This window comes from Lithobates pipiens, unplaced genomic scaffold, assembly GCF_037356315.1.
Source record: "Lithobates pipiens isolate NorthernLeopardFrog02 unplaced genomic scaffold, aLitPip1_a1.2 Scaffold_18, whole genome shotgun sequence".
Classification (NCBI taxonomy): domain Eukaryota; kingdom Metazoa; phylum Chordata; class Amphibia; order Anura; family Ranidae; genus Lithobates; species Lithobates pipiens.
This window is the reverse complement of record NW_027507758.1, coordinates 493,112,272-493,124,638: the sequence shown is the minus strand read 5'-3', so window position 1 is coordinate 493,124,638 and position 12,367 is coordinate 493,112,272. Positions and strand designations below refer to the sequence as shown.

Genomic DNA, 12,367 nt, shown 5'->3' with positions numbered 1-12,367 from the left:
CAATAAAGGGTAGATACGGGTGTATACTGTGCTGGAGGCACACAACACCCACTAACTCCTGCAGATGGCTGAGAAAAGAACACACTGTCCCTGCTTATCTAGCTCTTTCCCTGCACGTCAACACACTACACAAGGCTGCTGCGTTGGCGGCCTTATATAGTGTGGGGTGTGTACTAAACCCCCTGAGCTATAATTGGCCACAGACATCCTGCCTGTGGCCAATTATGGCTCTCCTCGCTGCGGGCGCTGTGATTGGCCAAGCATGTGGGGTCACAGTGCATGCTTGGCCAATCATGAGCCACCAATGCACTGCGATGGCGTAGTGCATTGTTGACTGTTCGTGCCACACGAATTTGGTGCGAACGGTCCACAAAGTTCTGAATTAGCCAAACAGACAAACGCCCGATGTTCGAGTCGAACATGCGTTCGAATCGAACACCGAGCTCATCCCTATTTACCATATCTGGAATTTTATATACAATTTAATATAATTTTATATAATGCAATGCAACCAATTTTTGAAAGCTCCCCAAAGGGCTTCTAGGTATGACTGCAGTATCTTGTCACGATTTTATGATGTGCAAATTCCCTCTTTAAACTCTTGAAGCTCCATGCACACTGTTTTTGATTACAAACGTTTTTATTGGGGGTAAAAGAAAAATAAGTCGATCCACAGAAACAAGTACATGACTGCATCAGGGGGTAGCATAAAAAAAAATACACAACATGCAAATATAGCTGGAGCAGCAGCGGACCAGGCACAAAGGAGAACATACAAAAGTAATTTACGTATATAACCTAGACCGTGTGCACCAGGTGATGCTTATCAGGTTCAAGTTTGCACAAAATAGAAGGCTAGTAAAACAAAAGAAAACAAAACTAAACAGTAACATGTAACAGTGCTATAACTATTACCGTTGACTTCACAGGCAAACATCGAATAAACCTTAGTTCTGGCTCCAAGCTGATGCTAGTCATAGGCCTGGGTCGAAGAGGTGGGAGAACAGACCATCCAGCGCGGTAATATAAGGATTCAGCAGGACCGTCCGGACCCCGCTGTATCCCCTACTGGGGGTGTTCGGGAGAAGGCTCCCCCGTGGGACCGGAATATATTGGCCAGTCGGCCCATTTAGCAGTATGAATATGCATGGTGTCCATAATGGTGTGATGAACACGCTCCATTAGACGGATAGCGTCCATCATACCAAGGACTTGTGACCAGGAGGTTATCTGCGAGCGCCAATGTAGCGCAATCGTCCAGTGGACAGTGCAGAACAGTGTGTTGATCAACCTTTGGGTGGGACGGGGAACCCCCGTTATAGGAGCGAACAATAAACAGTGTACAGGTGATAAGTTGACCCCAGAACCCACAATGGAGGACACCGTGGCGCGAACATGATCCCACACCCCCTGGAGTCGAGGACAGCTCCAGAAAATATGGATCAGAGAGCCCGTTTCCGGGCAGCCCCAAAAGCAAAGATCGGGAACTGTTGGGTAAAATCTATGAATCCTATCCGGGGTTAAGTACCAACGGGTGTGAAGTTTCACCACAGTGTCCTTCACCGCCATTGATCTGGCACACCCATGCATATTCACGAGCATCTTACGCCACTCATCAGGCGAGAACTCTGTGTCTAGATCAGATTCCCAGAGACCCATCGCCCTGGTCTTCTCTGGCATTAGTGATTCCAGAAGATGTTTATAAACCGTAGAGATAATACCCCTGTCTCTGGAGTGTCCATAACATAAAGATTCAAATTGTGTATTAGAGGTGGTGAGGGAGGAGCTATAATGTGTTTGAAAAAAGTGGCGAATAAGATATTTGTAAAATTCCGCTCTAGGTATCTCATGTTGTGATTGAAGTTGAGAGAAGGAGGTGAAGACACCCCGTCTAACAGATAAGGCCCGTAGAGTGATCAAGGACTTATGGATCCACCATCTAAAGGCGGCAGGAGACCCAAAATGCCAGGGGGAATCTCCTATCGCCCAAAAACGATGCCATAGAGGGTCTATCGGGCCGCAGCTTAAATTTAGTACTATACAACGACCAGAGGTAGAGGGACTCACTCACAATATTATTAAGGGGGGTTAAGTCCCTAGGACGCAAACTCTCCTGCCATAGGACGCCCGGGAGAAAATAAGGGCGCAACGATTGAGTCTCAAATTGCAACCATGGTATACCAGCCGAAGGGGCATGCCACTGAGCCGTCTGGGCTAGTCTGGCCGCTAAATAATATAGCCATACATCTGGGAGGCCTAAGCCGCCCTGTAGAAGTGGTCGGTGTAATAGGGGCCTCCCTAGTCTGGGCCTCTTACCCTGCCAGAGAAAAGTGTTAATGTCTCGTTGTAGAGCGGTGAGGGACTGGCGCGACACATAAATAGGAAGAGCCCTGAAATAATACAGTAGTTTTGGTAAGATGGACATTTTAATAGCTACAATTCTCCCTATCAAGGGGATGCGATAAGTCGACCACAAACGCAGCCACCTCCGAACCATCGTAAAGGCCGGCGGATAGTTGGCACTATAGATTTTCGGTAAGGAAGGGGCTAGATGGACCCCCAGGTATAATATGGTGCCTTTAGAAAGGGAGAATCCAAAAAAGGAGCGAAGGTTAGATATGTCTGCAGGGGTAAAGTTGATGGGAAGGGCAGTACACTTAGCTAGATTTACCCCCAGGCCCGAAAGCTTGTGGAAGGAGCGCAAAAGCTCGAGAAGATTAGGAAGTGCTATCAAGGGATTGGGTAAAAACAAAAGGACATCGTCCGCGTAGAGGCTAATCTTGTACTCCCCTTCCTCTTTCAAGTATCCCCCTATGTTCGGGTTAGTAATAATGGCCCTGGCAAGGGGCTCCAGGGCCAAGGCAAATATTAGTGGGGAAAGGGGGCAGCCCTGGCGGGTGCCCCTGCCTATAGGGAAAAATTCTGAGGAACTACCGGGAAGTTTGATCCTAGTATGTGGACCGTTTATAAATTCATCCCCGAACCTGGCCAAGACCCGATCCAAATAGGGCCAAATGACACTATCGAATGCTTTTTGGATATCCAACCCCAGAATCAGAACTCTACGGGAGAAAAGGTTCGCATCTTGAATGATATTTGTTGCCATCCGGATGTTGTCAGTGATCTGCCTATTGGGGATAAAACCCGTCTGTTCCGGGCCTACCAGGGTGCCAACAATAGGGGCCAATCTGTTCGCCAATATCTTCCCAAGGATTTTAATATCATTATTTAACACCGAGATGGGCCTAAAGTTCTGGGGTAGGGAGTGGTCCTTATGAGGTTTGGGGATCAGAGTCATATTAGCCTGTAACATCTCATCGGGGAGAGACTGTCCTTGTAGCGTCCGGTTGATAAGTCTAGACAATTTAGGGGCCAGGATCTGGGAAAATTTCTTGTAATATGACGAGGTATAGCCATCTGGGCCAGGGGCCGTAGATGATTTGAGCGTCTTAATAGTGTCCAACACCTCTTGGTCAGTGCAGGGGGCGTTAAGTGCGGTCCGCTGTGATTCGGAAAGGGATGGGAGAGGGATAGAGTCCAACCACTGACCTACCGAGTTTGGCAGGGGATGCGCGGGAGGAGATAATAAGTCTCGGTAGAAGGACTAGAACATTTTCAGTACTTCGTTAGGGTGCGAAACTAGATTGCCCTTGTCATTTCTCAACTTGTAAACATGAGCAGGTTGTAGGGATTGGTGTAATTTGCGGGAGAACATCCTAGAAGCTGTATTACTGTGTAGCAAAAATCTAGCTTTTGACCACCGAAGCGATTTCTCCGTGCGTTCCGAGAGGATAGTGTCTAGTTCGGTCCGTTTTTGGCTAACCAAGAGGAGAACATCTGGGGGATGTGTCTGTGCATGGGACCGATAGAGGAGACGTAAATCCCGTGTGAGGACCTGGATCCTAGCATTACTTTGTTTCTTCCTAGTGACTGCAATTTCAATTAAGTGGCCACGAAGAACCGCTTTATGGGCAGTCCAGAGAACCTGGGGTGAAATGTCAGGGGTGTCATTAATAGCGAAGTAGTCTGTCAGGTGGCCCTCAATCTGAGTATAAGTAGTGGGGTCGGAGAGTAGAGAGTCATTCAGTCGCCATGAGGCAAGAGAGGGAGAAAGGCCCACGTGTGAGGTATGGAAGGCCACGACCTGATGGTCAGACCATGGGCACGGGTGTATAGTGGTGTGCGTGGAATTGGCTAGGAGAACAGGAGAAGCAAAAATATAATCTAGTCTAGCGTAACTATCATGGGGATGAGAGTAGTGTGTATATTCCCTAACGCCAATATTAAGGGCCCTCCAGGAGTCGATAAATTGTAATCTGTCAAATGATTTAGTGAGGAATTTAGGGAATACCTTAGCGCTATGCGAAGTTCTGCTTCTGTCCTCCACAGGATTAGCCACTAAATTAAAATCTCCTCCCACTATCAGGTGAGGAGAGACATATCGGTCAAGAGTGCGTAGGAATAAGTGATAGAAGGCACCCTGTGCAGTGTTCGGGGCATACAGATTAGCAATCGTAATCTCCTTGCCCTGCAATTTACCCTGAACAATTAAGAATCTGCTATCCTGGTCTTTAAACACATGTGAGGGTTCAAATGCAACCGTATTACGAATATAGATTGCCACTCCTCTGGTCCTGGACTCAAAAGTAGTAGTATAGTGTAGTTTATATGACTTATCAAAAAATGTAGGGCAGGCCCCCGAGGAGAAGTGCGTCTCCTGTAGCAAAATGATATCCGCCCCAATCCGCTTATAATATCGGAAGGCTTTCCTCCGTTTGTGGGGGGAATTAAAGCCCCTCACATTATGTGAAATAACATGAAGACCCATATCATCACGTATTTAAACGCAGATGTGCGTATGATGCGTAGGATGGACTAAGATCACTATAGTAGGGACCAGAACCAGAGGAGCTACCAGCGGCCAAAATCAGGCTAAATCTAGTGCCTACAAGGCCTTCAGGAGATCCGAAACGAATTGGAGGACCATCAGCCCCAAGGCTATATTCAAAGAAAGTACAGTCAGTTGTGAAGTCAGCAAAACAAATAAACAAAAACGTAAAAAGAAAACTTAACACTCTATGGGGTCTGGGTGGAAAAACCAGCCAGACCAAGAATATTGTGTAGATACCAGGCCTTGCGGCCCAACTGCCACCTGCTCCACACATGCCCCACAGTATGTGAAGGACGATAACGATCAGAGTAATTAATCAGTGATGAGAGTAGTCCAACAACACGGTACCCAGAGCCCTGGGACCAAGGAGACGTGAGGAATGGTGTGCAGGTATGGAAGGGGGGGAGCGCTGCTCCGAACGTCAGAAGAGAAAAGACTCAGGAGAGATAACACAAAAACAAAGTTGCTTCCCTAAACTTCCGGGGACATGGAGAAAACAAATGATAAATGAGCCGAGTCCATGCTGGGCATTAGGAAATGGGGACTCCGGAAAGTTCAAAAAAAAGAAACCACCACCAACTGACAAAGGGAAGACCTCTTGATGAATTACGGTCAGGAGAACAAGACGTCAAACGTCCGGTAATGGCTGAAGTCTGCGAGACCTTCTGTCTCTTTGAGGCGAAGGCGTAGCCCAGATGGGGGATGGTCGTGGAGTCGGTGGGTGTCTGGGTGAACGTTGTCCTTCCAAGAGACCCAGTTTCACCAAAATGTCCTTGCCCTCGGAGATCGTGGAGGCGATGTCAGTGGAACCGTTGTGAGGCACGATCAGTTTAAATGGGAAACCCCAGCGGTACCGTATGTGGGCCGTCTGCAAGGTGGAGGTAACTTCCTTCATTTTCCTTCGCTTCTCTAGCGTTGCCGGAGAAATATCCGGGTAGATCTGGACGGAGGCCCCATCCAGTTGAATGTGCGGCGTGTTTCGTGAGGCACGAAGGATTTCCTCCTTTATAAGATAGTCCTTGAGACACAATACGATATCCCTGGGCGGCTTCTCGGGAGGAGGTTTAGGTCTCAGAGCGTTATGTAAACGATCGCATGTAAAGGCTTCGTTAGGTTGGTTCGGAAGCAGTAGTTGAAATAAGCGGACGATCGTAGCCGGGAGGTCTGTCACGACTCAGGGATCCCACACACACGAACGTTATTCCTTCTGTTGCGGTTGTCGAGGTCTTCCAAGTGGTTTTGAAGTTGAACGACCGTGTCCCTGAGCAGCTCATGATCCCTTCGTAAGTCCGAATAGGCAAGGTGTAGTTCGTCGTGTTTAACTTCCAGGAGGTCTGTCCTATTACCAAGGGCCGCCATTTCTTGCGATAGCGTGCTCGTGGATTTGTGCAGCTCCGCTTGGAACTTCTTGGCTAGCTTGTCATACATGGAAGACAGGCTGTCCTCCAGGTCAGCTTTAGTTAGGTGAGTGTCACTCATACCTTTGAGCGAGCCCGCCGGCCGCGAGGCTTCCTCGGCCATGGGGGTTTGGGCGCCATCTTGGGACATGTCCTGTCTGTCTGTGGTCCGCAGAAGGTAGGCCGTAAGAGAGCGTTGAGCGGTTTTCCGCTTGCCTTTCTTGGATGTCGGCATGCACAAGTGGTCCCGCAGGAGAGCGATGTTATTTATGGGCCGGTAAACGGTCCGAATCGTCCTGGGGAGTGTTGATTATTCTCCTCTGTCCTGGGAGCTCTGAGTCTTAGCTGCTACCTCGTTCCGCGCCGCGCATGCGCCCTCACACTAGTGTTTTTGTACGCTCCTAGAAGCTATTATGAGCATTTTTTGTTCTGCTCTTAGAAGCTAATAGTGTTATCCTAAGTGTCCACACACACTATTTTACACTGGAAGCTTTTTCAAGTTTCAGCGTTTAGGAGCAGAAAAAAAAACAAATGTTTTTGTAGAGTTTTTGGGAGCATTTTCCTGCCAGCTAAACGCTTCTAAATGCTACTAAAGCACTCCTAACAGTTTTTTTCCAGCATTTTTTTCCTTTTATGCGCTCTAAAAATCCTAATAAAACGCTAACGCTTCTAAAAGCTACTAAAATGCTACTACAAGCCGGACCAAAAAACACTATTATCAGCATTTTTAATCTGTTTCTTTCTAGCGTTTTTTGAGCTTAAAGAAAATGCCAGTGAGTATTGTGCATGGATCCTTTAACTATAGAGGGCAGTGTTCAGAACCAGGGAACATGCTGGTCAACAAAGTTTGAGTTCCGTGATTTTCAGAGTAAAGTTATGCGCATACAGTATCAAGGCAGCTGGATACAAAAGATTAGTGTGAAGAAAGAAAAAAAAACATTGCGTTTGTCTACGTCTTCTGAAAAAATGTAAATGCTAAGTTTTTAGGTTTGACTGAAATGTTCCATTTAACCCCTTCCCACCCAGCACTGGCATCCCTTTAAGTTGGGGGGGGGGGGGGGGCAGACCTCCTTACCATGTGACCACTGTGATGAGGCCTGGTTCACACTAATGAGATTTCAGATGTGATTCCTGTCTCATAGCTTTGCATGACAATGGAAATCACATACATGTTTATGGTGTCTGTTCACATCAATGCAGCACAGTGCAGCACATTTTTGGAAAGGTACATTTGCTATTTTGGTGCGGTCGGTTGCAGCATGATTTTGGCCCCATTGACCCCATGGGAACTGCGCCAAAAAAACACACATGAAAAAACATATGTACATGTGTTTTTGCCTGCGTTTTGTGTTGTTAAGCTTGTTAAGAGCCGTCACTGTCACACTACTTAGATCGCACTGAAAATGGGATCATGCTGCAGGTGCACTAGTGTGAACCTAACCTGACAGAGCACTCAGTGAGTCCACCCTTTTCCAAGAAAAGAGCAAGTGGATATTTTATCCACTTGACATGTTGATTAACTAAATGGTTTACCAATAGTGAAGGAAAAAAGAAACACGGCTTTTGCCACAGCAGTGAATCAGTATTTAGCTTCCATATTTTAAAGCAGAACTTCACCCAAAAGTGGAAGTTCTGCTCTTCCTCCTCCTGCCCCCTCTTCTGCCATATTTGGAAGACATTTTTTTGAGGGGAGTGGGTACTTAAAGTGGAAGTAAACCCTCTTATCGCTTTCAGCCAAGGAAGCTGCCATCTTGCCCTCTGTTTAATCTTCAACTGCCATGATGCTGCACATGTGATCAGCTCTGACACCAACCATTGGATGGTTTGACAGTTTGTTTGGCATGTGTCGGAAATATAACTTTTTTGAAACTGTTAAATCTATGGGTTTACTTCCGCTTTAACTCAATTACACAGTGGATTGATGGGATTAGTAGTTTATACAATTACACAATTTTGTTAGTACTCGTATAGAATATTTAACTCACCAGAATCTGTTTAACACAACCCTTTGGACAGGATGCCTCTGTGCATGCAATGGCCCCTCCGCTTACAGCTGACCAATCATCACACTTCATCTTTTCCAGTTTATTTATTGTACACCAACGCACTTTGTTTTTGGCTGGAAGATGTGCATCTAAGTAAAGACACCATTCTATTTACTATGTGACTGTAACAGTGCGTTATTATACACATAATACATACAATAAGTGTTAACAGGTAGCATGGTGAACTTTTGATTATCACTGCGGATTTGCAGTATTGGACCTTGGGTTAATTTTCCACCAGAATGCTTCCTATGTTTATCTCCCTTACTATTGAAAAATATACTGATAGGATCAGCTCCAGACTGATGTGCAGACAGAAGAGACATCCAACCTGGGAGCACCAGTATGAGGGATTCACAGGTACTACATCTGGTTCCTTGAAGGATCTGAGTTGGAGGAGACCAAGACCAGTCTGATGTGACAGGATTTCGGGAGACGTGATTGCTCAATGTGCACAGTTCTCTTATTCCTTGGTGCTGTGACTGGTTTATTGTTTGCCTACAAGTGTTTATATCAGCACATAATTAGATACAAGTACCCCATCTGTAGATATACTATTCATAGTTGTTGTTTTGGGCTGGTAAAAACAAGCAACAAAGGTAGGGCAAGCAGCAAGAAATAGGTCAGGTGACTGAGTAAGCCTTTCAGTATATACTTAGTAGCAAGTAAGAGGTCAGGTGACTGAGTAAGCCTTTCAGTATATACTTTTTTTAAATGAAGGCTGAAGCTTGCATACTGTAGATTTGCTGAGGGTCTGGAGGTCAACGTTACTATATATTATGAGTACTTTTATTCAGCAAGGCAGCAAGCAGTTTTCAATGTAGATGACTGTATACAGCAAGTCCATAGTATAAACAAAACATCTGTTCATCCAAGCTACAAACTAAACAGTTCTTCTCCACAATCTTGCTTTCCACTGCCTCACATACCTCTCCCCTGTCCACTCTGCTGAAACGTGGAAGGCGATTATTTTGCCAACATACATTGAATGCCTGGCAGTTCATCATCATTTTCTTGCTGGATCCCTGACCTTTGTTCTTTATAAAATGTATACATTGCAGAACCAGAAACTGACTTGTGACCCTTGCACTGTTGTCTTTGCTCCGAGTCATCCAGTGTAGTAGAGAATGGTCTGTAATCAATTGGAATGATAATGTCTTAATAAATTTAGTGCCCACTTCACTAGATACTCCTTTCCATTATTGAATAGTTCCTCTCTGCAGAGGTTATTTTCTGGCTGGATTGGCTGTTAACCTGGCCTTAGGAATGGACTCTAAAAGTACCTGGATGGTCTATAAGCAGGAATCAAAGTCAAGACTAGAACAAAAACATCATCAGACATGCCAAAGCACATGCTTTGCACCACATACCTCCAGTCAGTGCTTTCATGGCATGGAACAATTTCACTCCGAGATAGAGGAACGCATCCATCTCAGACGAGAGAAGAGCTAATTGTAAGGTAGAATCATCAAACATCAAATCTTTTCCATGTGCAGAACTGAACAATTTGCATTGCCTTTTCTATAATCAACCAAGGGAAGAAAATTAAAGAGTTCATTTGGAAATATCTATGAAGAAGATCTAATAATTGTGTCATTATTCTTGGTAACATGGGTCCGAGCAATTTTACCAAAATAATATTACAAGTAATTCACTTGGACATTTTAACCACTGCTAGAATAATCCAGCAGAGCTTCTATAACCAAGGCCTCGTTCACATGGGGCATATCAATCTGTATCCCATGTGAGGGGTGTGTTTACCCACATGGGGATGGCACAGGTGTTCCATGCATCCCCATGTAGGAGGTCCCATTGCTGTCAATTGGGATGCAAAGGCTGCATGGACACAGCCACTGTTCCCAATGGGACATTGGTGAGGGTGCACAGCCCAGAATGTACCCAGAAAAACCTCTGCATCCCCATGCAGCTATCCACAGCCCTCACGTGCGGCACAGATTCATATGCCCCATGTGAATCAAGCCTAAGAAATAAAGGACTAAAAAAAAAAGGTTTGCTCTAAATTAACCACACAAATATGAACACAAAAATGTTTCACTATACAGAATAAAGATTCCAATTCATTCACATTAACATAAATTGAATGAATGGCAAATCACGTGAAATCATCAGTGCAAACAAATTGAGTTCTAAAAGGCAAAAGCCTATAACTCAGCCCAAATATGACCATAAAAGTGCAGGTGTAAGTATATATAGAGTCTGGGCATGATGACGTCAGCACTATGGTCCATCCGGCGCATTTTGTCATAGAAGATGTCATCAAGTGGCTGATAAATCTAATGTAAGTACTTTTCTTTTTCACAATAAACAGCAGATTTACATATACCATGGAGTTCTTTTACTTGTTTTTGCTTGCTTAAATTGGTGCAATTACCTTGGTTGAGATCACTGTGGCTGATCAACCCTTGCTAACCATTCCAGAGTTTTCCTTTCCACTTTTAAAGCACATCTAGACCTTTTATAACGTGGGGTCTACCCATCTGGTAAGCAGTTGGCATGTTTTTTTTGTTGATTGAGTACAAAAGTGGATATGCACAGGATGAAATCTGCACTTTTATGGCCACCTTTGGGCTGATTTATGGACATTTGCCTTTTATAAATTGTTTTGTTTACAATGGTGATTTCACATTATTTGTCTTTCATTCAACTTATATTAACCACTTGCCGACCGCCGCACGACGATATACGTCGACAGAATGGCACGGGCAGGCATATGGGCGTATATATACGTCCCTGCCCCCCCCGGTGCCAGCGGCGGTCGGTATCCGTACAGGAGCGATCCGGGATGAGGGGGCGGCCATTCGTTCATGGCCACCCCCTTCGCGATCGCTCCTGACGAATGGAAGTGAGGCGTGACATCACTTCCTCTCCTGTAATGTAAACACAGCACCGAGGAGAGAGGATCGGTGAGTTGCACCAACACGACACTACACAGTAGAACATGCCAGGCACACTCACACCCCCCTTCACCCCCCGATCACCCCCCCAATTACCCCTGCCCCCCCAGTCACAGTGATACCAATTGCATTTTTTTTTTTTTTTGCATTGGTGTCATTTGTGACTGTAATAACTGTTAGGGCAGTTAGGGTTAGCCCCCTTTAGTTCTAAGGTACCCCCCTAACCCCCCCAATAAAGGTTTAACCCCATGATCACCCCCCGTCGCCAGTGTCACTAAGGCTGGGTTCACATTGCAGCGGTTTATGAGAACGGATGTGATTCGCACCGCACTGCAGTGCAAATCACATCCGATCTCTGTGCGATTCGAGTTCAGCCATACAGATAGTATGGCTGAATTTGCGTCGCACCCGCCGCAAATTCGCACGGGACCCTTTTTTGGTCCGCAGCAGAATCGGATCGCATGGGTGTTCACACCATGCGATCCAAGTTTGCAGATCGCACTGCGATATGCGAACTGATCTGGGGGTGTCATTAACATTTCACTGACACTCCCAGCAGTTCGCATAGGGCAGTGTGAACTGCCGCCGGGAGGCATGTGATGCGGGAACCCGCCACGGATTCGTGGCGTTCCCGCATCGCTCCAGTGTGAACCCAGCCTAATAAGCGATCGTTTTTCTGATCGCTGTATTAGTGTCACAGGTGACGCTAGTTAGGCAGGTAGGTATTTAGGTTCGCCGCAGCTTTTTATAGCGCCAGGGACCCCCATATACTACCGCATAAAGCCCCCTGATTGCCCCCTAGTTAACCCTTTCACCAGTGATCACCATATAACTGTTACAGGTGACGCTGGTTGGTTAGTTATTTTTTTATAGTTTCAGGGCACCCGCCATTTATTACCTAATAAAGGTTTAACCCCCTGATCACCCGGCGGGTGATATAAGTTTGAGGGTCAGATAAGGTCTGCGTCGCCCCAGGCAGCGTCAGGTTAGTGCCAGTACCGCTAACACCCACGCACAAAGCATACACCTCCCTTAGTAATATAGTATCTGATCAGATCTATATTAGCGTCGCCAGCAGTTTAGGTTTCCCAAAACGCATTGTTAGCGGGATCAGCCCAG

General features: G+C 46.0%; 1 protein-coding gene across 1 annotated transcript in view; it reads right to left on the bottom strand.

Annotated features, from left to right (window-relative positions):
- Window positions 1-12,367, bottom strand: part of LOC143988774 (thyroglobulin-like) — a 308,918-nt gene that overhangs the window by 16,172 nt on the left and 280,379 nt on the right. The window contains exons 25-26 of the mRNA XM_077488625.1: window positions 9,704-9,854; window positions 8,274-8,422 (exon numbers count right to left, since the gene is read on the bottom strand). Of these exons, the coding sequence (XP_077344751.1) occupies window positions 8,274-8,422; window positions 9,704-9,854 (300 nt within the window). The remainder of the gene's footprint in view (window positions 1-8,273; window positions 8,423-9,703; window positions 9,855-12,367) is intronic.